Raw genomic sequence first — 27,215 nt, 5'->3', positions numbered from 1 at the left:
TTAAATCGTTTTCCACCTGGTCCTTCCAGCGGAGTGGGGGCCGCCCTCTACTTCTGCTTCCATAGGTGGGTTCCGATAGAAACATTTTCTTGGCCGTCATTTTTCATTCGCATAAAATGGCCTAGCCATCGCAGCCGCTGCGTTTTAATTCGCTGGACTATATTGATGTCTGCGTATAGATCGTACAGCTCATCGTTAAATCTTCTTCGGTACTCGCCATCGCCAATGCGTAGTGGTCCATAAATCTTTCGAAGAACTTTTCTCTCGAACACTCCCAGAGCCGTTTCATCTGATGGTGTCATGGTCCATGCTTCTGCACCATATAGCAGGACGGGTACGGGGATCAGCGGGTTAGGGGATCAGAATATAACCGCGGTAGGTATGCCTGTCGTAAGAGGCGACTAAAATACCAGATTCAAGGGGCTGTGTAGCGCAACCCTTCAGGTTGCCAGCGCAACATATAGCTTCTCCAAACCCAATTGTCAACCTCACCTATCCACGGCGAATCCTGTTTCACTAACAGACGAGGCTCTGGCGACCCCAAGCTCCTCATGGAACTTGGGGGTTGGGAGGGAAGGAATAGCCTGAAGGTTTAATGTGGCCATATAAATCGTTCCCGAGATGGTCGGGCTAGCACCTTAATGGTGCTGTGGTACCGGAGCGTACCGGATCTGTATCCTGCAAAGGACCATCACACCGATAACACTCCCCAAAGCCTTCGGGGAGCAACCTTATCGCTACAACAACAACAACAACAACGGGTACGACAAGTGACTTGTAGAGTATGATTTTCGTTTGCCGAGAGGGGACTATACTTTTCAATTGCCTACCTAGTCCAAAGTAGCATTTATTGGCAAGAGTGATTCTTCTCTGGATTTCTGAGCTGATGTTCTTGTTAGTGTTGATGCTGATTCCCAAATAAACGAAGTCTTTTATTATTTCGAAATTATGGCTACCAACAGTAGCGTGGTTGCCAGGGCGCATAAGCACTGACTCCTTTCTCGATGACAGCAGGTACTTCGTTTTGTCCTCATTCACCATCAATCTTAACCGCTTTTTCCACTTTGGGAGTAAGCAGAACTAACGGCGCGGGTGTTTAGGCCGATGATATCTATGTCATCAGCATATACCAGTAATTGCACGCTTTTATAGAATATTGTTCCAGAGCGGTTAAGTTCTGCAGCTAGTATAATTTTCTCCAGCATCAAATTAAAGAAATCGAACGATAGGGGTCTCCCTATCTGAAACCTCGCTTAGTTTCGAACGGCTCGGAGAGGTCTTTCCCAATTCTGACTGAGCTGATGGTGTTGCTCAACGTCATTTTGCAGAGCCGTATAAGTTTTGCGGGGAAACCATATTCAGACATAGTGGCATATAGGCAGCCCCTTTTCGTGCTGTCGAAGGCGGCTTTAAAATCGATGAAGAGGCGATGTTTTCGCGGGTTTTTCCAAGATTTGGCGCATTGTGAAAATCTGGTCGATGGTAGATTTACTAGGTCTGAAGCCGCACTGATAATGTCCAATCAGCCGATTCACGGTAGGCTTCAATCTTTCACACAATACACTTTACAGAACCTTATATGCCATATTAAAAAGGCTGATACCGCGATAGTTGCGCAGAGAAGAACGAGCAGGGTTATATTATTTTCAGAAAAGAAAACGCCGTGAGATAGAGCATTTCGCACTGGCAGCCGAGATATGCCACACAGGCTTCAATATTCTGTTCCACATATCTTCATCTTATTCGACTAGCAGATGTAATTTTGATTTCAGGTGGTAGTAGAAACTCCCACGTTATGTTCCTTTGCTGTGCTTTCGGAAGTATTTCGAAAAACCTGATTTGCTTATGACACTTTAACCACGCTTTTTTCAATACCTTAATAAAATTAAAGAAACTTGCGACCAAGAGATCAAACGTGAGAGTTTCAAAATAGTTTTAATATTCGCTTGACACGATTTCTATTTATTTTTTTTTGTCAACCTTTTCACTTGGCACGTGCGAACTTTTGAAAACCACTTATATATATACATATATGTAAAATTTCCTATTGGGTGTTTTGGTATCATCGTCAGACAACGATTATTATTGGCGTTATTATTTATATCGTTTTGTTTAATTTTACCATTTACGAACTTAACTCCAATTTTTTTCTTTGAGTTTATTTTTATACTCAGCTGAGCAGAGCTCACAGAGTATATTAATTTTGTTCGCATAACGGTAATCCGTAACAGCATAAACTAATCGAGATATATATAGACTTCTATATATCAAAATGATCTGGGCGAAAAAAGAAATTTATTTAGCCATGTCCGTCTGTCCGTCCGTCTGTAAACACGATAACTTGAGTAAATTTTGAGGTATCTTGATGAAATTTGGTATGTAGATTCCTGGGCGCTCATCTCAGATCGATATTTGAAATGAACGAAATCGGACTAACCACGCCCACTTTTTCGATATCGATTTAAAGCGATGAAAACTTTGTATGTGGGTTGACCTTATGGCGCAGAATAGAAAATTAGTAAAATTTTGGACAGTGGGAGTGGCACCGCCCTATTTTAAAAGAAAGTAATTAAAAAGTTTTGCAACCTGTAATTTGGCAGTCCTTGAAGATATCATGATGAAATTTGGCAGGAACGTTACTACTATTACTATATATGTGCTAAATAAAAATTAGCAAAATCGGATGAAGAACACGCCCACTTAAAAAAAAATTTTTTTTAGTCAAATTTTAACAAAAAATTTCATATCTTTACAGCATATAAGTAAATTATGTCAACATTCAACTCTAGTAATGATATGGCGCAACAAAATACAAAAATAAAAGAAAATTTCAAAATGGGCGTGACTCCGCCCTTTTTTATTTAATTTGTCTAGAATACTTTTAATGCCATAAGTCGAACAAAAATTTACCAATCCTTGTGAAATTTGGTAGGGGCATAGATTCTGTGACGGTAACTGTTTTCTGTGAAAATGGGTGAAATCGGTTGAAGCCACGCCCAGTTTTTATACACAGTCGACCGTCTGTCCTTCCGCTCGGCCGTTAACACGATAACTTGAGCAAAAATCGATATATCTTAACTAAACTTAGTTCAGGTACTTATCTGAAGTCACTTTATCTTTATATAAAATATGGCCGAAATCCGACTATGACCACGCCCACTTTTCCGATATCGAAAATTACGATAAAATGAAAAAAATGCCATAATTCTATACCAAATATGAAAAAAGAGATGAAACATGGTAATTGGATTGGTTTATTGACGCAAAATATAACTTTAGAAAAAACTTTGTAAAATGGGTGTGACACCTACCATATTAAGTAGAACAAAATGAAAAAGTTCTGCAGGGCGAAATCAAAAGCCCTTGGAATCTTGGCAGGAATACTGTTCGTGGTATTACATATATAAACAAATTAGCGGTACCCGACAGATGATGTTCTGGGTCACCTGGTCCACATTTTGGTCGATATCTCAAAAACGCCTTCACATATACAACTAAGGGCCACTCCCTTTTAAAATAATCATTAACACCTTTAATTTTATTCCCATATCGTACAAACACATTCTAGAGTCACCCCTGGTCCACCTTTATGGCGATATCTCGAAAAGGCTTCCACCTATAGAACTAAGGCCCACTCCCTTTTAAAATACTCTTTAATACCTTCTATTTGATACCCATGTCATACAAACACATTCCAGGGTTACCCTAGGTTCATTTTCCTACATGGTGATTTTCCCTTATTTTGTCTCTAAAGCTCTCAGCTGAGTATGTAATGTTCGGTTACACCCGAACTTAGCCTTCCTTACATGTTTATTTTTATTGTTGTACGTCGTTTATGTGTGCTTTATTATGGGAATTTCTTGGGTTTTTCTAGACGCACACAAACAGCCCACTTACTACATTAAGCAGCCGCTGGTGCATTCAATCCCGTAACTTTTTCCAACTCGGGGCCTCTTGAAATTTCCCGATTGATTTTTATACTCAGCTGAGCAGAGCTCACAGTGTATATTAATTTTGTTCGCATAACGGTAATCCGTAACAGCATAAACTAATCGAGATATATATAGACTTCTATATATCAAAATGATCTGGGCGAAAAAAGAAATTTATTTAGCCATGTCCGTCTGTCCGTCCGTCTGTAAACACGATAACTTGAGTAAATTTTGAGGTATCTTGATGAAATTTGGTATGTAGATTCCTGGGCGCTCATCTCAGATCGATATTTGAAATGAACGAAATCGGACTAACCACGCCCACTTTTTCGATATCGATTTAAAGCGATGAAAACTTTGTATGTGGGTTGACCTTATGGCGCAGAATAGAAAATTAGTAAAATTTTGGACAGTGGGAGTGGCACCGCCCTATTTTAAAAGAAAGTAATTAAAAAGTTTTGCAACCTGTAATTTGGCAGTCCTTGAAGATATCATGATGAAATTTGGCAGGAACGTTACTACTATTACTATATATGTGCTAAATAAAAATTAGCAAAATCGGATGAAGAACACGCCCACTTAAAAAAAAAATTTTTTTTAGTCAAATTTTAACAAAAAATTTCATATCTTTACAGCATATAAGTAAATTATGTCAACATTCAACTCTAGTAATGATATGGCGCAACAAAATACAAAAATAAAAGAAAATTTCAAAATGGGCGTGACTCCGCCCTTTTTTATTTAATTTGTCTAGAATACTTTTAATGCCATAAGTCGAACAAAAATTTACCAATCCTTGTGAAATTTGGTAGGGGCATAGATTCTGTGACGGTAACTGTTTTCTGTGAAAATGGGCGAAATCGGTTGAAGCCACGCCCAGTTTTTATACACAGTCGACCGTCTGTCCTTCCGCTCGGCCGTTAACACGATAACTTGAGCAAAAATCGATATATCTTAACTAAACTTAGTTCAGGTACTTATCTGAAGTCACTTTATCTTTATATAAAATATGGCCGAAATCCGACTATGACCACGCCCACTTTTCCGATATCGAAAATTACGATAAAATGAAAAAAATGCCATAATTCTATACCAAATATGAAAAAAGAGATGAAACATGGTAATTGGATTGGTTTATTGACGCAAAATATAACTTTAGAAAAAACTTTGTAAAATGGGTGTGACACCTACCATATTAAGTAGAACAAAATGAAAAAGTTCTGCAGGGCGAAATCAAAAGCCCTTGGAATCTTGGCAGGAATACTGTTCGTGGTATTACATATATAAACAAATTAGCGGTACCCGACAGATGATGTTCTGGGTCACCTGGTCCACATTTTGGTCGATATCTCAAAAACGCCTTCACATATACAACTAAGGGCCACTCCCTTTTAAAATAATCATTAACACCTTTAATTTTATTCCCATATCGTACAAACACATTCTAGAGTCACCCCTGGTCCACCTTTATGGCGATATCTCGAAAAGGCTTCCACCTATAGAACTAAGGCCCACTCCCTTTTAAAATACTCTTTAATACCTTCTATTTGATACCCATGTCATACAAACACATTCCAGGGTTACCCTAGGTTCATTTTCCTACATGGTGATTTTCCCTTATTTTGTCTCTAAAGCTCTCAGCTGAGTATGTAATGTTCGGTTACACCCGAACTTAGCCTTCCTTACATGTTTATTTTTATTGTTGTACGTCGTTTATGTGTGCTTTATTATGGGAATTTCTTGGGTTTTTCTAGACGCACACAAACAGCCCACTTACTACATTAAGCAGCCGCTGGTGCATTCAATCCCGTAACTTTTTCCAACTCGGGGCCTCTTGAAATTTCCCGATTGATTTAGACTTTGGGATCGAATGTGTAACGGATGTTGATCAGCTGAAAGATAAATAGAAAAACATATAGATTCTACTCAATTGACTCTCGCTTATTATTTATAGCGTTCACAATGTGCAAATGTCAAACAAATTTGATGAAAATAAAAAAAATTCTTGCTTAATAATACTGAAAAAATGGATTCGAGTTCACGGGATTCCGTGACATGAAAAAGTGTCAACGATTTCGGTATTCGGTACTTCAAGATGGCATGGCCTGGCAAGCGCTTTTTGCCGCCGCCATCGTTTGATTGACGCAGCTTTAACTTTTCCGTCACTCTATTTTTTTGCACGCCTTTGTATGGATATGGGCTAACGCATGCATTGTTGTCGTTTGTTTACATAAAGAAAGTCATAACTCAAACAAATCAAAAATCGGGCAAAATAGACTTCAATTCATATGAGTTCTCAAATACGTTTTGTAAGTGGCTTATAAGTTTTATAGTTTCGTATCGTCTTTTTTTAGTCAGACAATTTTAGTAGCCTTGTGATTTACTAACATACATATTTACATATGTAACGTTTTCATTTAAAGCTTTTAAAATCCCGCTTGCATCTTAACCCCACCAAGCCGGCAAACAAATGCTGGAAACTCAATCCGCATTGCTTGTGAGCTCTGTAATTTGTTGGGACTCTTTCATAAGCTTTACGAACAAATAATTTACATGCCAATGTATGTGAAAAACAAAATCAAAAGGGTCCTATCTAAGTCAATCCAAAATCAAATCAATCCGAATAGTCAAATAACCAGCTAGCTAGTATTCATTCATAAATACGCTCTCTTGATGTACGTATGTATGTATGAAAGCTTGGTTAAATGGTGAATATTGTTTCAGGAAACGTACATACCTATCTTTGGTTTTGGGTACAAACGTCCTAGGATAAGTTAGGAAAGCACTGGCCGGCCCATGTGTACCTTACATAGACTGACACTTTTAGACGTTGAGTTTAATCTATTTTCTTCCAATGTTTCTACTGCTTTGGTTACGGCTACTATTTCCGCCTGAAAAACACAACAGTGGTCTATCAGCTTGTAGAATCTGTTTATTGCCGTATCAACACAGTGTACCGAAGACCCTACGTCCTAAGTAAAATTTTCATAAATATGTTGACATAATAAATACAATAAGATATCACAGCTCAAAACACTTTACTTACCAAAAATAACTTACCAATATGTCGTTAACCTTTTTAGTCATGCAGAAGTATGCAAATGTGGCGCGTACTATTTGTTTACAAAGGCTGTTTGGGATAACCATATGCAGCGGAGCGTGTACCGACTTTCGGAGTTGGCCTAAAATATATAAGTCCGGTCACGCCAATTTGTAAAAAAAAAAAATTAAAAGCACGACGCAAATTGGAAGAGAAGCTCCACGCCGTTACTACTGGTATTAAATCCGACTTTTCAGTAAAATGAGACCGGAATATAGAAAGTAAGTGCCACAGGCCGTTTTGGGCCAGTTTTTTTATCAGATTTTTCGCTAGAATGGGATCAAATATAGGATAAAGAGCGCCGTATCCGTAAATTCGAAATAAAGGGTTTTTTTTTTTATTAGACTGAACAAAAATATAGCGAAAGCAATAAAACGTGACTGTATTTCAACATTTAACATTTTAATACGTGAAGGTGCAAAACTAAATAATTGACCTAAATGTTACCATTTGGGATGGTCATAATTTCAATATTGTTGACATCATAACCAATTGAAATTTGACGTTGTGACCATTCCATATTGTAACTAATTTAAGGAAACTATTGATTATTCTGCCATTCTACTACTGTTCGAATCTCTGAACTGTCGAATAAATAACGCAAATATGCAGTATATCAAAAGATTATTTATTGACAACACTTTGGTAGTAGTACTTCACAACTAGATTACCCGCTTACTTCACTTATGGCGTGTTAAAATCAAACTGATTGATTGTTCATCAGCTTGTGCTGCTTTTATACACTCTGTTACCTCGTTCGCATATTTCTCCAAGGGTCTAGACTTTTTACAAACAAGCTTCTCGAATAGCTGCTTTTTTATCTTTCATTTCTGCATCTGATATGCACGTTTGTCTTCTAGTTATATGCGTGTATATGTGTGAGTAATAACTTCTGCTGTTAGGTGGTGATTACATGATATGTGATTGTTTCTCTTTCTTCTTCGCTCTTAGCTGCTGACTACATTTGTGTACATATGTGAACAAATCTCTTCTCTGTTTACAAGTATGTGTGGTTGCTTGCTTTGCTGTTGCTGTTGTGCATTTATTTACTAGCAGCTTAGTAATGTATCGAAATGCTAATATTCGCCACAATATGCTCATAACTTCAATTGAGCTTGTGGCCATTTGAAATGGCCATAACGTCAATTTACGTTGATCTTCTGTCACCCCTCAATTTTGCCGTTTCGCTAGAGCATTTGCTGTTTGCACACAACTCTTTTCATTATGATATCTTTGAATACCGAGCTCTTTTCTCCGGCTTTGCTTTGACCCATCATACACTAACGTCTTTGTTACGATATTGTTGGACTCCTCCAACTCGTCAGTAGTCTTAACCACCTTAGGTTGCCCAAAACTCCTGCCTAACAATTTTTGGAATTTCTTCCACTCCACTGTTCTGACAGTTCTTACGTAGGCTTTCCCTTCCTCCACCCTCTTTATAAATGGCATAGCTTTATGCTTTTAAATTATATCCCCTCAGATCTTGCTTTTAATACTGAATGAGAAAAATGATCTCTATAGAATGATAATTATTGGGTTTTAATACAAATCCGATAACCGCAGACAAGCAAACGAAATACTCGTTATTTCATATCCATTATAATGCAAATTAGTTAATTTGTTAATACACAGTCCGTGAAAGTGCAAAACCGCGTATGTGGTGTTAAAACTTTTTATCGTAGCTCTTACTATGAATTATCCGAATTATAGATTAGCGGAACTCCACGTTTACCGATAATTTGTACGTTGTTGTTGTTGTAGCAGCGGTAACCTTGCAAAAATCGTTGGACCATGTGGTCCACTGGAGTACTTACCATTCTACTCCACTATAATGCAGCGATGGACAACTCATGTTTCTACACGAACATGTTGTAAGCCGATCATTGCTCGTTTTTAACGAATGTATTATTGGACTGTGGGTACTCCATGGATTACTCTGATGTAATGCGGAGCTGGAGTATATGGTCCGGTCCTAGGACATCGCAATGTTAATTGGACCATATTTTTTGTATGAATTGTGGTTAATTTTGGAGCACTCGCTTGGTCCATAGCGAGTACTCCAAACATGCATGCATGGAGTACTCGCGATTTTTGCAGGGAATTTGTACGTAAAAGTTCGTGCTATCGTAATCTCCTAAAATGTAATCGAGATAAAGCCAATAAAAATGTTCATTTATAATCTCATTATACTTCATTAAGCATTTTGTAAACATTCATGAAGCTATAATAAAATCTCTTTTTTTTTTCAATTCTTTTTTAGGCGAATATTGCGTTCATATTGCTGCCGAAGCAGGTCATATAAATATTTTAAGTACTTTAGTACAATATGGCGCAGATATTAATGCAAGGGTAAGTATTTCTCCGAACACATTTCCAGCCTTCTAATCTAATGAGATGTATTTTGTAATGTTTTTAGGAAGGAAAAGGTGGCTACACACCGCTGCACATAGCAGTTGAACAGGGTAATGAGGACGTTTTCAAATTCCTGATGGATGAGTGCAAAAATAAACTGAATTTAGAAACAGAAACATTTGGCCGTTTAACTGCATATCAATTTGCTTGTATTTGTAAAAAAATAAACATGCAAAGCCTTTTGGAAAATCGTGGAGCAGAACCATTAACACCCCCAGATAGTGAATATGAAAGTAGCGACGATGATTCAGATTTTGAAGATTCTAAGGTGAGCTATATGTTTGCAAACTCAACTTGTAATGATTGGGCGCATTCAGAACTGGCAACTGTTTAGTGATATGTTTTCAAAATGTCTAGGTCAGCTCAGTTCAAAACATTTTAAGGAAGAGGCCTTTTTGAGTGATTGTTCACACTTCACTAGAAAACAACACTTCGAACAGCAGAAGCAATGCAATAGTGTATGTAGCGCAAAAAATGTATGATCAGGAATTTAACGTAAAATTGTAGTTGTTACTAAACTCTTGATCAGTTTGGAGAAATTAAACCAATTTGGAGAAAAAAATCCTTTTGTTTACACGAGCTACCTAATTTGCCCATAGTTGCAATAAGACAGGCCCCTTTTCTGCAGTGAATGAATTCAATTGAACAGGACGTTACCAATCTTCGTTCAAGGTTAAGTGGCACTATTTAGCAGAAATAGTTAATTAATCGGTGCAAGATAATGTTAACAGGAGGGCCTAAGAACAGAGCATTTTCCAGATTCAAGGGGCTGTGTAGCGCAACCCTTCATGTTGCCAGCGCAATATATGCTTCTCCAAACCCAGTTGTCAACCTCACCTATCCGCGGCGAATCCTGTTTCACTAACAGACGAGGCTCTGGTGACCACAAGCTCCTCATGGAAATTGGGGGTGGGGAGGGAGGGAATGGCCTGAAGGTTTAATGTGGCCACATAAATCGTTCCCGAGATGGTCGGGCTAGCTCCTTAATGGTGCTGTGGTACCGGAGCGTACCGGATCTGTATCCGGCAAAGGACCATCACATCGATAACACTCCCCAAAGCCTTCGGGGAGCAACCTTATCGCTACAACAACAACAACAGACCATTTTCGAAAGACTCCAATGTATGTGCGTGTGGGATATGAGGTACTTTGACGCTGTATAAGTATTTGTCAAGGTCATTACATTTTGTGCAACACTTTCTTTCGTTGGCAAAGCTAGGATACCTGCCGGTTCGGCCGATCAGTAAAAACGCCAAAAGAATAATTTTTTTTTAAGTTTTTCCTAACTTTTCTGATAAGTAAATAAAAAGATGATAAAAAAATGTTAAGGACTACCTTTATATAAATGGACCAAAAAATAGAAGGTAATTTTTCCTTTAATACAGACATAATCTTGTTGAATTTTGACTAAAAAAATTTAACAATAGCGCTTGTACAAGAATTTTGGGATTTAAAACTATAAAGGTGGAGCGCAATCTTTCAATTTAAGGCAAAACATGTACTTGGGATTAACTAATTGATTATTTAAAATTTAAGCACGCGCTCTACCTTTATAATTTTAAATCCCAAAATTCTTTTACAAGAGCTATTGTTAAAGTTTTTTAGTCAAAATTCAACAAGATTATGTCTGTATTAAAGGAAAAATTGCCTTCTATCTTTTGGTTCATTTATATAAATAGTAGTCCTTAAAATTTTTTTATCATCTCTTTATTTTCACTTTTTTAGTGCTGCCTACAAAAAGGCATTTGGAATTTTGGGTTCTGACTCACGGCCCAAGTTTCAGGTCTCTAGCTCTCCGGGAAGTTACTTAAAAATTGATCGCAAGATTCCTTGCGTTTTTTCAGAGATTTTCAGGGATTTTCGTTTATCTCGATTCGTCTGCCACCTGGCGGCATTTTGTTTTCCACGAATTGTAGTGCCATGGATTCGCAAACTATGTGCTAAGTTTCAAGTCTGGATCGCCGAGAAGTTAGTTAAAAGTCGTTCGCAAAATTTCCATTTTAAAATTAAGTTTCTGTATATCTCGATCCGTGCGCCACCTAGCGGATTTTTTTTCACTTGCATTGTAATGTCTCCCAGATCTGAACTATGCTCTAAGTATCAAGTGTCTAGCTCAACGGGAAGTTACCGAAAAAGACTTTTCCGTGGGTCAAAAATTCGTATGGAAATGAGGGGACAAACATGAAAGCGACTTAATATAAAGGTATAAAAACAACCCTTTACCAAACATTGGGCGTACTTAATGGGCGCTTTCAGAGAACACTATTTTTGTTGAGACGTTGCAAACATGTTTCTGTCAACTAAGTGCGAGAAATTTTGTTCTATGAACAGCAAGTTGAGCCCACTGTCAAACGAAATAACTATCCTTAAATGTGAAGGAAAAGGACTTCATTAGTTTTTACATTTCCCCATAATATTAAGAGAACAATTTTGATTCATAACCAACACTTTGTCAAAGAAATGCCAGACAGACAAAATAATACGTTGAGCAAATGTAGACAAAAATCATTGTGGATAAAACAAGTGTGATAACTTCTGCATAGACGTCAAAATTACAAATAGAATGGATCACCTGATTTTTTATTGACTATCGCTGTCTCATTCTGTATCTCTTTCTATCCGCTGAAGATAGCCGGCCCCATAATACAAAAAAGAAGGTAGTTCCACTCAAAATATTTTGACGTTTCGGGGGATTTTTGAAGTTTCATAATGTTTGTGGTTTTTCGAGATGGAAATTTCCTTTAGGATGAAAACGCAATGGTCATCTGAGAAAATAATAATATGCTTTAGCACGATATATGTGCATATATATCGATTGAGCATACAGTAAAACATGTAATTTTATTGAAAAATAGTGGTTAATGACTCATATCTTTATGGCAGCTTGACACCTAGACAGAAAAAAAATACACAAAAATCCTGTTGTTCTAGCATGGCCCTATTATCATGCCCCTACAATGGATATTTCTTAAGGCATGTTGAGAAAAAGTGTACCTCCAAAGTCTGCACATCTATGTCATAAAAGGGCATAGAATGTGTACAGGCGGGGCTGCCCCAAGGTGACACCTGATACAACGGGCAAAAACATTCTCATTAATAGTGGCTAACCTGTAAAGCTACAGGGTAATGTTCTTCCTAAAAAATGGTTTAACAATTCCCTCCTAAAGCGCAACGCTTGAATTATACAATAAATAAAAAAAAAATTTGGACCTGTAGCCAATTTATCAAGAAATTGCGGTGTCGGGTTGTAAGGACCTCCTTTGAGCAAGCAATTGGCAAACATGTATGTTTTGTCAAAATGTCCTGAGCAAACGTATGGACACTTAAGAAGGCTATCTTCCCTTGCTTTGCATACTTCGATCCATGTTTTGTCCACCAAAACAATTTTCGGGTTCTCGAAAAACTTAATAAAAACCATCTTTTCTAGGCTGATATTTCGTAATAAAATATTTCCAAGACCTGGGGCAATTTTTTTTTTCTTTTTTATTTAAAATAACTATGAAAGTAATTTAGTCGTATTCGTTAATATAAAATCCATCAAAATTAGAAAAGTTCGTAAAATTTTTCAATCTGGTAGCTTGTTTTTAGTGAAATTGTCATTGTCTCTGCAAAAGTCAAGTGGCTAACGTCACTCTAACGCCCCGATTCTAGTGTGGTAACAACATTCTTCACCACGGTAACGAAATCATGTGGCAACTTTTACAACCTTTTGGTATTCTAACCGCGAAAGTAGCCGGATAATTTTTTACCAACAAAAGTAGGTGGTCACATCGAAATAACCACACAACAGCTGTTGTTTAGAAAAAGGCAAAACTGAAAAATAAAGAATTGTAAGCTCAAATAAATAAAGATAATAGTAAAAAAGTGTTGCCTCTTGCTATACATATTTGTTTATATTATGTACTTTCACAGAATAAATTACAATATACCTATGTATGTACAAACTTATCATGCATAATATGCATATACACATCGTCCAGTTTATTCGTTGACCTCGTATCTACAATTTCGGTAAAGCGAACACGGTTGCCACACCGTGTTTTCATTTGGATCCAAAATTCATCGAAAAAAAGGACCAAATTTTTGTTTTATTATATTAGTATAAAATACAAAATTTTAGGATGTTTCCACATAAAATTTTACTAAACATAGTGAAGACTTTCCTTTAATTCAGTCTGAAAAAACAACCAAAAATGGTACTATATTTTGACATAGAATAAGTATATGTCTTTCACCAACCAAACGTTGTGAACCTAGTTTTGGTCACAAAGCTCTTGGTTCTAGCATTATGTTGTTGCAGCATTGAAATGGTTCAAAATTTGCGTTCTGGTGTTGCCGAACTATGTATGTGGAAAACTCAGTAAGTCATAAATGAAACTAGGCAATTTTGTTAGTGCTATTTTTTAGACGCTTAATTTTTCCCTTAACATTTAAACTTCATATCAGAGCCTAAATTCAGTAAGTTTAAGTTTTGATCCCAGGCCTCAGGGGTTCTGCTAGGACCTACGGGAACAATTTTATACAAAAAATTTCTTCTGAAATCAAATCCCTTTTGCATTTGCTTCCTTCTGTCTTCGAGTTAAAATATTTCTTGTGCCAAGATACTTAGTTTTCAATTACCTTGCGTGGCTTAACACCACAGTAGTCCTGAAATTCCTTGAACTCATTGAGCTGGGTGAGAAAGATTTAAATATCAACGTGCCAAATGATAAGTAATGCATGGAATTTCTTTGTATAAGGTTTGAAAGTGTTAGGCTCACGACAGAATGCTCGCCATAAGCTATGCTATACGAGAAGCAATTTTATTTTCATATATTTTACATAGTGTTGTATAACCGATCGAAATATCTAGCCGTTATTAATAGCCGTGTTTTTTTTACACGCGTATACGTTTCGTTTGCGCGTGAAAAAAATCGCCTATCCTCGCTTAGATAATGCTTAGGAGATCCATCTAGCGACAGTGGTTAAACAACTAGCTACAGCACAGGGCGTACCGAAAAGCGGAGACACAACCCTCTGTTGTATTTCTGAGTATAACATATAGCTGAATCAGTTGTGATAAATAGTGGACGCGCATAGAATACATAGAATTAGTGCAGAGGGTGAAACATAGACACATATTTCAGTTACATCTGAGTATAATGCGTGAAATTTAGTATTTTATGCGTAGCAATTTCAGAGGTGTATTTAAAGTTTGTCGCTTAGCAGTCCATATAAAGTTTAAGCGTAAACATATATAGATGTGAAAAAAAAACACAGCTAATATTATTATAAAACGAGTTTTTTTTTTGATTAATCGGTTATTTCATCAACACTTAACGACAATGTGTTTGCCAACACTTTTCTTTTTATTGCCTGGCATAAATTGTATCCTAGGTGAAATGTTATTGTTCTGGTACATTTTATTGATTGAGCAATTTTTTATGGCGAGATTTCCATTGAAGTAAATTCAAAATTATATTGGGGCTAACGAAAGGGTGGCGAATTTTTGGGCAATATTGTGAATTTTTACCTGAGTGAAGAAGAAAGAAAAGTACCAGTCGTGGCTACTGCCTTAAAAGGACCAAAATTGAAGAAAAGGGATCAGCGGGCCAAATGTGGTTGGAAGGGACCATTTTTGGTCCAAATGGACCAAAGTGGCAACCGTGAAAGCGAAGAAAACTACCTTTCAAATTTCTCCACAGACACTGGTGAGTTTTTCGGTGATGACAGCGTTACCACTTGGGCCAGAATCGCGGATAAAAGCACTGGTAACGATATTCGGTTACATAATGTTCTGGGTACTATTTTACTGGTAACGCTCAGAATCGGGGCGTAAATGGAACTACCTCCATTTTTTGTATTATGGCCGGCCCTATATTGAACATCCTGTCAAAACGCTGCCAAAATGCTATAAAGTGGCCATATTGAACATCCTGTCAGGCAGTTGACACACTTGTTTTATCCACAATGACAAAAATATTTGTGCTCAGTAATTTGACCTAAAATTCCAAGTAGACAGTATTTACTCTACGACTGCTCCACATTTATGTTTCCTGAAAGCGCCCAATGTAACATGGTGAGGGAATGGAAATTGTTATTTGCCATAAAACTTTAGTAGAAATTCGTACATGTTATAAGGCGTAGGGACGAAGATAGTAGAAAACTGAGATGGTGAGGCTGCAGCTGACCCTAAAAATAAAGGAATTCCAACAGTCCCAAAAGGTACCGGTATTAGTCTCTACATGTTCCCAAAACTACACGATTTGAAGCGGATAAATTTTTTCTTCAAATATTTTTATTTTAAAGTCATAGCTTTTATTTAAGGATTCTTAGATATATTATTATTATTAACTTTTTTTTGTTTTTATCGGTCTATTGGTAAAGGACTTCGCGGTTAATGACAAGCGTGCTGATAATGAAGGCTTAGCAACCTTCGAAATGGATCTACATATCTGCGCAGCTATGGCAGGTATCTGAAAATAATTTAAGGGCTAATTAATGGTGACTAATAGCCATAAAACCATAACCAGATAAAACAGCTGATCGAACCTACCTTATGGAAATGAATGTAATCGATTAATGGTGCCATACCATAGCGCTAACGCCATAACCATACCATAGCCAACCAATTGGGTTTTGGTTTTTCGCCATATCCATAACCTTAAAATATTTGAGTTGGTGAATTTATTAACTTTTTGTAGATTTTATTCATTGTTTTGGATACGTTATGACTAAGAGACTTATTTATTGTAGAATTTGTTTGTAATTTTTTGCGTTTTCTTCATTTTTATGAAATTTTCACGACTTTTAGGTTAAGGCACCATTAATCGATCACATTGGAGATGGATATGGATATGGGTATGGTTACGATAATGCCGGTAGGGTTAAGGAAGTTTAATTTGGCCTTTAATAATAAAAAAACAAGACTTATCATGAAAATTATTGTTCTGGCCTTGACCTCGCATTTGAACCTGAAATCTATTATGTATTACTATTATTATTTTATCTGTTATTATTATTGTTGTTGTTGTTGTTGTAGCAATGCTCGCCCACCTAATAGCCGCGACCGATCACAAATTGTCATCAATATCCTCTAACGGGAGTGCAAGGAAACTTGCCGTTTCAACAGGGGTGGACCATAAGGAAAGGGGTGTTAGAGGCTTTGGTTCCACATTACAATTAAAGAGATGGTTGGTGTCATGTGGGGACACATTGCAAGCGGGGCATACATTTTGTATGTCGGGGTTAATTCTGGATAGGTAAGAGTTTAACCTGTTACAGTATCCAGAACGAAGTTGAGCAAGAGTGACGCGCGTTTCCCTGGGGAGTATGCGTTCCTCTTCTGCGAGTTCTGGGTATTTTTCTTCAAGTACTGGATTCACCGGGCAATTCCCGACATAAAGGTCCGACGCCTGTCTATGGAGTTCACCAAGGACCTGCTTGTGTTTTTTCGCTTCATACGGCTGGGTTCTCAGGTGCCGTATTTCTTCAAAATGCTTACGGAGATGACTCCTTAGGCCCCTAGGCGGTGCTGGTTCGTCAATCAGATGTCTGTTGGGATGCCCAGGTTTCTGGGTATTCAACAGAAACTGTTTGGTCAGCATCTCATTTCTCTCCCTGATGGGGAGTATTCTCGCCTCATTATGCAGATGGTGTTCTGGGGACATAAGAAGACAGCCCGTGGCGATTCTGAGAGCAGTATTTTGGCAGGCCTGTAGTTTCTTCCAGTGGGTGGTTTTTAGGCTTGGCGACCATATGGGTGACGCGTAGCACGTAATCGGCTGGCTAATTGCTTTGTATGTGGTCAAGAGCGTTTCTTTATCTTTTCCCCAGGTACTGCCAGCAAGGGATTTGAGGATTTTATTACGGCTCTGAATTCTTGGAACAATTGCGGTTGCGTGCGCACCAAAATGTAGATCCTGATTAAACGTCACACCCAAGATTTTGGGGTGTAGGACAGTCGGTAGCGTAGTGCCATCGACGTGGATGTTCAATATGGTCGACATTTGGGGCGTCCATGTTGTAAATAAGGTCGCGGAAGATTTAGTCGGTGACAATGCCAGGTTTCGCGAGGCGAAAAAACTGGAGAGATCAGGGAGATAGCCGTTCATTTTATTGCATAGCTCATCGATCTCTGGGCCTGGGCCTGTGGCCATTATTGTGCAGTCATCGGCGTAGGAAACGATTGTGACTCCTTCCGGTGGTGAAGGTAGCTTAGATATGTAGAAATTAAACAAAAGCGGGGATAGGACACCACCCTGTGGCACCCCTTGTTTAATTCTCCTTTGTTTTGATGTTTCGTTTCTGAATTGTACCGAAGCCTGCCGACCACCCAGATAATTTGCGGTCCACCTTTTAAGACATGGGGGAAGGGTAGACCCTTCCAGGTCTTGCAGTAACGAGCCATGGTTGACCGTATCAAAAGCTTTTGATAGGTCTAAAGCTACGAGTACTGTTCTATGGTGGGGATATTGATTCAAACCGCAATTTATCTGGGTGCTAATGACATTTAGCGCGGAGGTAGTGCTATGAAGTTTTCTGAAGCCATGCTGATGAGGGGCTAGCTGCAAATGTGCTTGGAAATAAGGGAGCAAAATGGCTTCAAGCGTCTTTGCCACTGGCGATAGGAGAGATATCGGACGATATGACTCACCTACGTTAGCTGGTTTCCCAGGCTTTAGTAGCGGGACCACCTTGGCCATTTTCCATTTCTCGGGTATGACAAAGGTGGAAAGAGACAGGTTGAAGACATGCGCTAAATATTTGAAACCCTCTTTCCCTAGGTTTTTAAGCATCGGCATGGCTATGCCGTCTGGGTCCACTGCTTTGGATGGTTTAGCGCGACCAATGGCGTCCTCAACCTCTCTAGCGGTGATGGTAATTGGTGACGCGCTGAGTTTGTGTATTATTATTGTCATATTTTTTAATTCTTATTTTCACTATTATGTTTTCTTATTTGCAGAACTATGACCGATTCGTTGATTCCAACTATTTTAGTGGCTACAAAGGAGGAAACGCAATGGCAGTAATGTAGGAAAACAAATATTTACTAGCTGAGGACCTGGATTGTGTTTGGTGCGTGCTTTTCGGACCTTAATTCGCTAAATCTACTTGAGTTTATAATTTAAATTTAAGTCATACGATTTAAAATAAATGTCGAAAACTAAAACAAAGAATTCCAAAACTTATTTTCTAAATTAAATAGCTCATTAAGCTTATTAATTTGTTTTTACAAATTTATGCTTATTTTCTTTCTTTAAAATTTTTATATATTTGAGACTTTAACACCTATTTAAAATGCATTAGTACAAAGATATCAAACAAAAAGATTTACGAAAAATTACAAAAACAATCATTAAGTGAACCGTAATACTCCTTATTGCTACATTCCCAAACATCAGAGTGCCGATATATTCCTGCTTAAACGTTTTTGTTTTTGTATTCAATAATCGAATGTACCCAAATTTAACTTTTTTCTTGTCACACTTATGCTGCTACAATCACAAAAATTTTGTAGGCTGTCTTGTTTTGATTTCGAATTCAAAACACATTGGGATCATTTCCTATTAGCAATAGCAATATACATAAGAGTATTACATACATATGTATATGACCAGACAAAAGAAATATTTAAGAATTTTACTTTGTGAAATGTTGGTACTTTATTAATTAGAGTAATGACACTTTTATACTTTTTAAAAATTCATTCAAGCATAGTTCAAGTATCGAGCACAAACTTACACAATTTCGATTCTTTGGCTTTGGCGTATAACTGTAAAATGTTTTATTAATATTGCGCTTTAAAAAATCATCTAACTTTCCACATCTTCAAATGCAGCCTTTATCAAGTAAAAAATGCATCTCCATCACTTGCTAACAACTGCGACCGGGCTATCAGAGATTGTAAGCACTGTAGCCATATTTTTTTTTTTTTTTTTTTGACTAACTATTCGTATTTATCGAAATAGCGCTTTTTCAAATCCGGCGGATAAGTCACATAGATGTAGTGCTCATTTTGGCCAATATCATTTTGCATAAACTCATTTATGGACGATGAAGTGCGAAGTGAATGCTGAGATGCACCACTATTGCGATGATGCGAGTTTAAGGGCCTTGGGTGGGTATTATAATGACGTCCACCACCACCACTTCCTAATGCTGCACCTAAGTTCGGCTCATTGTCCAACATAGTGACACCGCTTGATCCCAAACCTGAAGTGCTAGCGGACTTTATTGAACCGCCTCCAATGGACATCGATTTTCCACCCACACTTGTGACAGCTGTTGTCGCTATCGGTCTATTTGTATAATCGCGTCGGTCTAAAATGTCCTGTTGGTAAACGTGACTCTGCGTCGGTACGTGGCGATGTCGATGTGGTGTTCCTCCCATGTTTGCGATTGTGGATGTGTTCTGCGTATACGAGTCGGCCATATAACGTCTCGGACTGTGGCGGTAATCGTATTGATGTTGTTCAGGGTATAATTCCTGCACTTTTTGTTGGTAATAATATGGATGGGACATGCTCTGGCGCATACCACCGTGCATACCGGTAGTCGCGTACTCGCGTTGATGCTGCTGCTGCTGTTGTTGATGTTGTTGTGGCTGCTGTTGCTGGTGGTGTGCCATCTGCGGATATCGTTGATACATATAGTCCTGTTGATCGGTATTGATTGTCGTTTCCTCGGAACTGAAATATATAACTTTTGCTTAATCACGATGTATTCAGGGAAAGTGGCGCTTAGCAGCACCGTCCATTTAGGTGGAATAGAAGCATTGCATACATAAATTACTTACTTAAAAAGTATCCAAATAATGTAGTAGCAAAAGCAAACTCCAGTGGAGAGAACAAATATGAGTATGAGTAGTAGCCCCCAAGGAAAATAGCGGGGTTCAAGCGGACCATCCTCCCAATAGCGATCGCATGATAGATACCAACAAACTGCTCTATTCATTTCCTCTGTAAAAAATGAAAAATCATTCAAAAAGATGAGCTTGAAACTCAAAGAATCATAGGCATATACAGGTGGACAGAAGCAATGCTAATTGGGATTAACTAAGCGCTTAATCGGAACGACCCAAATTCGATTCAAACGATCGAAAGTATACGGTTTTAAACATATCGACTGATTCGAAAACGCACTATCTTGAAATTAAAGTTAAAATAAATACAAGGTGCGATTACCTCCGAAGAGGTTTTAGGACATGTTCTACGTCGACTCCAAACGTCATCTGCAAGACGGATGAGTTTTCACTGAGAAGCTTATCATGGCAGCACCGCTTAGAAAAACGGTTTTCTAATTGGAAAACTTCTTTTTTATAAATTTTGTTTTTTCAGGATATTTGGCGTGGTATGCCACTCTACCACCACACCACGGCGACTGCCGCCTTGAAATTAGTTTGAAAAGTGTCCGTCTGGGAATTCCGCCGAAGGACGTATCTCTATGAGACATTTAAAAAGGAATGCGCTGTCTGCGACACACTTGCAATATAGGTTAGGTCTCAGTCGTCGATGGGGTCTCTACTATCTTCTCTGAAATGCTTGATCAGAGCTATTTTGAAACACACATACGCAATTTTATCGCGCTTAGCTTGTTAATCCAATTGAACTTTCCATTTGTTTAAGCTATAAGAAATCATACAAACCTTCTAGTTCTTTATAGGACTGATCCGTCATTGTCAAAAGCAGATTAGCTATACAACTTCGTACCAGCAATTCACATTGTATTTTCAGTTTTCTGAGTTCATCGACTTTGCAATTGGCACGTATCTTCTGTGTGTTTCCATCGCCATTTCGCGTTCTACTCGCATTATTGCTTTGATTGGAACCCTCATAATCGTCGTCTTCGTGTTGATTGTTCTGTGCATTTGAGCCATTCCTTTTTGCCTTCGTGTTGGAGTTGTGGTGTGTTGATGGTGTATTGGCCGCTTTGTTATATTCCGATTTTGTTGTTGGAGTTCCTGTTGAATGTTTACCATCATCATGTCCATTTTTCATAATTTTCATAGGTTCATTGGCATTGTTGGTGGTGGTGGTCGTCGTCTTGCTCTTTTCAGCAATAATTACATTTTCGACTACAACATTTTTGTTTTTCGGTTTATGGGATAGGGATTGTGGAGGGGTTACCGATTGAGAGCAGGATATGTATGTATGAATCTAAATGTAATATCTTACCAGTATCTTTAAATTTATTTTGGCCAATTTTATCCTGACATAATTGACGGTTTTGTACTTTAGCTCCTCGAGTCCCACCAATGGAGGAAGTTCTACAATACATATTTGGTAAATGTAACACAAGTATTTAATTGATTTATAATCATAGGAATGAAGATCAGGCGCACAAAAAATATTAATTAAATCGTCTCGTTCTCCACAAGGGGCCCAGTTCTGACTCGATTGCCATGTAGATATGCAATGAGTTTACACCACGGGAATTAGCCCTCGCATTTCAGGAAAGAAATAAGCTTAGAAATCTTTGTCATCGCACGAGTTAGGCCGACGTACAGCATATCAGCAGTAAAAGTTTTTCAGTATCTTGAGACGTGCCCCATGGACGCCCATTGGATAAAGACCCGCCATAATCCGAATAAGCATTGGTGAACCCTTTAATTTTAGCAGACCATCTGCTCTTCACTTCTGGACAGAAAAATCCTCCTATCCTGCAGGAGTAAGCGAGCATCAACGTTTTTGCCTCCTTACAACACTATAATTCAGGCTCAGTTGCATACCTGCGAGCTTAAAGATCCGCGTGCCATTTGCGCGGGACCCAGATAAGTTTAATAGTTGGATGCCGTATTAAGCGAGGTCAAGCACCACCAAGCTACTACATTGCACTATATTTAAGTTAAATTCCCTAGCTATACTAGCATCGGATAACATCTCATTCCTAATGGCACGAGTGCTACAATCATGGCGAAGCCCTCAATTTTCGCCTTACACCTTTTTAAATTGGGCCTATCTGTGAACCAGTTTACACGTCCACTGGGAATAACTGTGCTGATACTTTCAAGGAGTACAGACACTCAGGGCCATCGTGGCCGTTGTAAGAGCGCCGCTAATAAAACAATAATAAAACATCGCGTTCCAGAAATATACCCTTGACTAGAATTGATATATAAGTCATCTGCGTAGGAAACTACTAGGCAGTCTTTCTCTTCCAGCGCCACTAGAAACTGGTTTATTGCCACAAAGCCGAGTAGAAGAGTCAGAAAGCACCCTGAGGCGTGCTCCTCCGTGCAAATTCTTTACACTATATATTTGCAGTGCTTCGCGAAAAATTCCTTATTCTATGTTTCCACCTAACTTTGCTCCTTCCGTGAACATGCTAATAGTACTCTGTTCCATGTTACCTAATCCCTCCTAACCTCTTTATAGGAGAAATTTCATGATGCAGTTTTCAGTTGGACTAAGAGCGCCATTTAACAATTTGTTCTATTATAAATACATAAAAACAACGTTGCTTTCTGTCTTTCTTTGTCCTTCCAAATACCAGGCTCGCCCATGAGGTACATCGAGCATTCAGGACCATGTATTGAGTTCAGAGACGGTTGATAGTTCTCTGCCGCCTTTGACAATAGCTATACCTATTAGTGCGGTGGCAAACCAAGATTCCATACAAAATTTTGGATAACCGTTTAATCCTGATAGCTCCTAAACCCTAACGAGATGGAAATTCCGGCAGAGAGAGAGAGATTTTAAAGCAATAATCTATCGAAAGTAGCACGAAATTTACACGAGTTTTATGTTTCAGTTGTAGTTAAAAATAATCAGAAGCTCCTTACCTTAGTGGTATTAAACTCAAATAGGGCGTGTTTGCCTTTGCCAACGCTGAATTTTGACTTAATGAATCGCCCCACACTTCAACCTCGGTGACGACATGCTGATCACTGGTTTTTAGACTTGACGATTCTTCAGTTTGGAATACTTCACATCGCATTATATCACAAAAGTCTGCTAGACAAATGGAATCTTCAGCCTAATGAATTAAAAACAAATTTAATACACTCCTGTAAGTTGTGACTAGACAACGATCGAACCTCGGTTTTTTATTCGGCTCGATGGGGTTTCGGACAAACGAAGTTCGTATACCTACATTTTATGCGCATTTTTTCATATAAAAATGTTGAGTCAATAGGTATTTATTTTTTAAGCACTTGGAAAGTGTCCGGTTGGGGCTTGAAAATCGAGGTTCGGTCATTTGTACAAAATTTCTTTTTCTTTTCTAACCTCATTGATGGCACTCTTGTGACGCGTCTCAAAATGCAAATCCAAAAATCTTTCCTGATAGAAACTTTTGCCACATAGACGGCATGTCCACTGTGTTGGACGATCGCGTTTTTTGGCATCTTGACACGGAGCGAAAATATCACGCAAAGGATGTAGAGGGCACTCCAAAGGCAGTTTGGCCTAAATGTGAACATTTAACGAAAAAATTTTACTTACAATTATTTAATTTACAATTTTACAACGTTTTAGAATATCCCTTGTATTTTTTTTCCATACCGAATATTTATCCAATATGGGCGTCCATTTAGCTCCTACAATTTTGCGCACCAAACGGCTGTTATCTTTGGAGCAAAAATACTTTATGATGTGCGTTTGAGGCCATGGTATGAGCAGAAGAAAGTAAATTAAAGTAACCTGAAAAATTAAAAAAAAATATTTATATTGTGACGAATATTAGCAACAGTAAGGGATACTATCATATCGTAGCCGATACTAAGCAGTCACTTGTATCTACATAAACAAATCAATCATTATGTCTACACATATGTACATACAACAGCGGAGAGATACTCACAAAAGTATGCAATCTTCAGCAAAGTAGTTCTCACACCTACACATGCATATATCTGAGAAACTCACAAAAGTATGCAATGATTTGTGGAAGTATTACTCACATATACACGCGCATATTGCTATGCGAGAAGCTTTAAACGTCAAACTTAAAATATAAATATTCAATGCGCCGTTACAGCTTATTATCAGCTTGACAGCTCAAATACACTCTTTCTGGCGGCACCCGCCAGCAATTTAAATGGATACCTTTACCAAGTTTTGAACACCTTTGCTGGTCCCGACTGCCGTCTGCTATTTCGCAACAGGGTTAGCTGGTGTACCTTGTAAAATCGCTTGGCGGTTTAACGCCGATTAATTATGATGATTATTACGACAGGCATACCGTACCTTTGGAATGATCTATGCCTCTAACCCACTGGGACCACTCCCTTCACTCTACGGTACTCGCGATCGCTAAAGCATAGAGCTCTCTATATATTTCGAAGATATATCCTCCCGAACATTCTCAGCATCATTCAATCACTATATTGCAAGGCGGATATGATAAGTAACCTGAGCCAAGACACTTCCCGAAAATTATGAGTTGTGACAGAATGACATTCTATTAATGAATACAGGCTTTTCTGGCAGTTGGACCCAACGAAATGTTGCAAACACACGACAAACACATAGATGGCTAATTGTCAATTAAGAAGGAAACTTTTTTTTTCAAACTGAGGTGAAAATAATATAATAATAATTCAAAAATCCTCTAGCAGTATACTCCCTTGGACTCAGCATGGCTTTTGCGTTTTAATTTGAAAATAAAATAAATGAAAGTTGCATGAAATCTAAATATTGACCAACTGGCCTGATTTCGTTGTCAACATCACCCGTGTGCCTTAAAAGGACATGAATGCGTGTCCTGTCCATACATGTACATATGTATGTATGAATGTGTGTATGTATGCAGCGTTGTTAAGGCATTTGACTTGGTTGAGCCGGTTATGAGTGGATTTTTAGGTCATTGTATGAATTTTCGGGGCGACAATGAAAGGAAAATCGATAGTCAAGCAAAGACTGAACAACGTTAGAAGTAATAAATAAACTAATAAAGGATTTCTTATGGCATAATTTGTAAACATATGTAAGTACATACACTTGTAAAACGATGTTAGCACATGCTTCGAATATGATTAAGGTATGTTATGAAATGTTTGTATGCATGAATGTATGAATATTTTTTATTGCTTTTGGGGTTTTTCCTTATTCTTATGGGGAGGTTTGTGCGCAATATTTAATATTTAAGTACGTGTGTATGTATAGTAGTTGGAGGAATTTCATGAGCTTTGCTGTAAAAAAAAATTTTTTTTTCGAAAACAGCAAATACTTACTTTAATATTAAAATATTTAAGCGACATTCATAACAATCACTTTTGCTAAAGACAATGCCCAAAATAGCCTGGCCTAACGGTATAGATAAAACAAACGCGGCTAATTTGTTAAAAAATGCTTGCAATGCCAGCACTTTTTCTTGAAATTTTTATTTTATTTATTCACTATATGGATTAAAAGTTTTTTTAAATCAAGTTTTTTATTTGAATAGTCACACAAAATTTATATTTACACGAATTTCTGTAAGAAATGCAACCACACCACGGAAAGGTTCTTCATGTTCTAAATGTTCGAAATTCGATTATCCTTTTTCTTTACCTTTAGAGTCCATCCTTTAGCTAGCGGTGTTGCCGTTGTTTGAAGACGATTTTAGTGCATGCGCCTAAAAGTATGCTACAGTGAACAAGCAAACAAGGTGCCATACCGTTTGTCTGTCCCATGCGTGTTATACAATATAAAGGGTCTGAACGGGAAATTGAACGGGGATTCCACGATATGTGATTTTTCTTCTTTTTACGCTTTGCTAACGTCATTTCAGTGTTAGGGTTTAAAGTGAAAACATATAACTGAGTGATTGCTATCGCCGGTATAGTAAAGATTGAAGTTTTCAGTGAAGATATGCCTCAAGATATTGAAGAAGTGTTTCGTGACTGTGGCGATTGCGATTATATCGAAGTGATAAATTTCTCAGAGGTGGAAGAGGATGAAACCCAAGAAGAAGAAGGTAATATATCTGCAATAGAAACTCATGCCAATCAGCTATATGGCAAGAATGAACAACCATGGGGTACTCGATACAGCCCATTGACTCATCCAAGAATAGTAGATATCGTACGTGAAAAACAGGGAATACCTAGCCGAAACGCTTAAGATTTTCTGAATCCCATAGATGCTTTGCAATCGTCCAATTTATTGAGCAACAATGCCTTTGAAGCGTTTCCATTTTTGCGTTTGCGATTTTTACGATTCGACGATATTCGCACAGGACAAGAGAGAATTGCTTCCGATAAAATTGCTGCTGTTCGAGATATTTGGGATATGTTTCAGTCTCGTCTAAAGGACATATATAAACCTTCTGTTTATTTAATTGTAGAATAGCAGTTAGTGACCACTCGTCAATACCTACCATCAAAACCAGGGTGCTGTGGCGCAACAAACAGTTATCCAACGAAAGGCAACCAAATGCCGACCGAGCACAAACTACTAGCTGAGCAAATGCTAACACATAAAATTACTGTGATAGGAACAATGCAGAAGAATAAGGCAGATATACCCACCATGGCGGAACGATACAAGGTGGCAGCATGGGACAGCTGATCATACCCTTTTTTTATTTGATTTGATACATTAACTTTCGACGCAGTACGATTTTGACATTTGTCCATCGAATTTACAAAAACAAAATACATGGAATTTTTATTTATGTTTGTAGGTATGTCACCATGCTGCCACCTTGTATCGTTCCGTCATGATACCCACAGAGCTTTTAGCAGTAAAGGGAAGACAGGCAGAAACTAGCATATTTTGCTTCAACAAAGATCTTGTCAGTTACATTCCAAAAAAAAGTAAAAAATGTTCTTCATCACACTTCGGAGGTTGATTTCGAACAAGAGAATA

General features: G+C 38.0%; 2 protein-coding genes across 11 annotated transcripts in view; one reads left to right on the top strand and one right to left on the bottom strand.

Annotated features, from left to right (window-relative positions):
• LOC137241363 (NF-kappa-B inhibitor cactus-like) overlaps window positions 1-18,602 on the top strand; it is a 67,957-nt gene extending 49,355 nt beyond the window's left edge. For 7 of the 8 annotated variants that reach the window (XM_067768892.1, XM_067768896.1, XM_067768893.1 and 4 more), the window contains exons 5-8: window positions 9,293-9,381; window positions 9,449-9,712; window positions 15,811-15,895; window positions 18,389-18,602. In XM_067768892.1, the coding sequence (XP_067624993.1) occupies window positions 9,293-9,381; window positions 9,449-9,712; window positions 15,811-15,895; window positions 18,389-18,396 (446 nt within the window). In that variant the 3' untranslated portion in view covers window positions 18,397-18,602. The remainder of the gene's footprint in view (window positions 1-9,292; window positions 9,382-9,448; window positions 9,713-15,810; window positions 15,896-18,388) is intronic. The other variant, XM_067768897.1, reaches the window with a different exon arrangement.
• Window positions 18,603-19,063: 461 nt separating this feature from the next.
• LOC137242902 (putative uncharacterized protein DDB_G0282499) lies at window positions 19,064-25,852 on the bottom strand. 3 transcript variants are annotated; one of them, XM_067770150.1, is made up of 9 exons: window positions 25,831-25,850; window positions 25,598-25,762; window positions 23,928-24,065; window positions 23,652-23,831; window positions 23,207-23,400; window positions 21,600-21,691; window positions 21,071-21,499; window positions 20,222-20,384; window positions 19,064-20,114 (listed from the first exon to the last, which is right to left on the bottom strand). In XM_067770150.1, the coding sequence occupies exons 2-9, from the start codon at window positions 25,622-25,624 to the stop codon at window positions 19,373-19,375; spliced, it is 1,965 nt and encodes a 654-aa protein (XP_067626251.1). In that variant the 5' UTR covers window positions 25,625-25,762; window positions 25,831-25,850; the 3' UTR covers window positions 19,064-19,372. The 3 variants fall into 3 exon arrangements, with proteins under 3 accessions (XP_067626251.1, XP_067626252.1, XP_067626253.1); XM_067770151.1 differs by having other exon boundaries at window positions 21,071-21,385; window positions 25,598-25,852; XM_067770152.1 differs by lacking the exon at window positions 21,071-21,499 and having other exon boundaries at window positions 25,598-25,852.
• Between the last annotated feature and the right edge of the window lie 1,363 nt (window positions 25,853-27,215).

The sequence above is a fragment of the Eurosta solidaginis genome, chromosome 2, assembly GCF_040869045.1.
Source record: "Eurosta solidaginis isolate ZX-2024a chromosome 2, ASM4086904v1, whole genome shotgun sequence".
Taxonomy (NCBI): Eukaryota; Metazoa; Arthropoda; class Insecta; order Diptera; family Tephritidae; genus Eurosta; species Eurosta solidaginis.
Note: the sequence above shows the minus strand (reverse complement) of the source record. Positions and strands in the feature narration are given on the sequence as shown.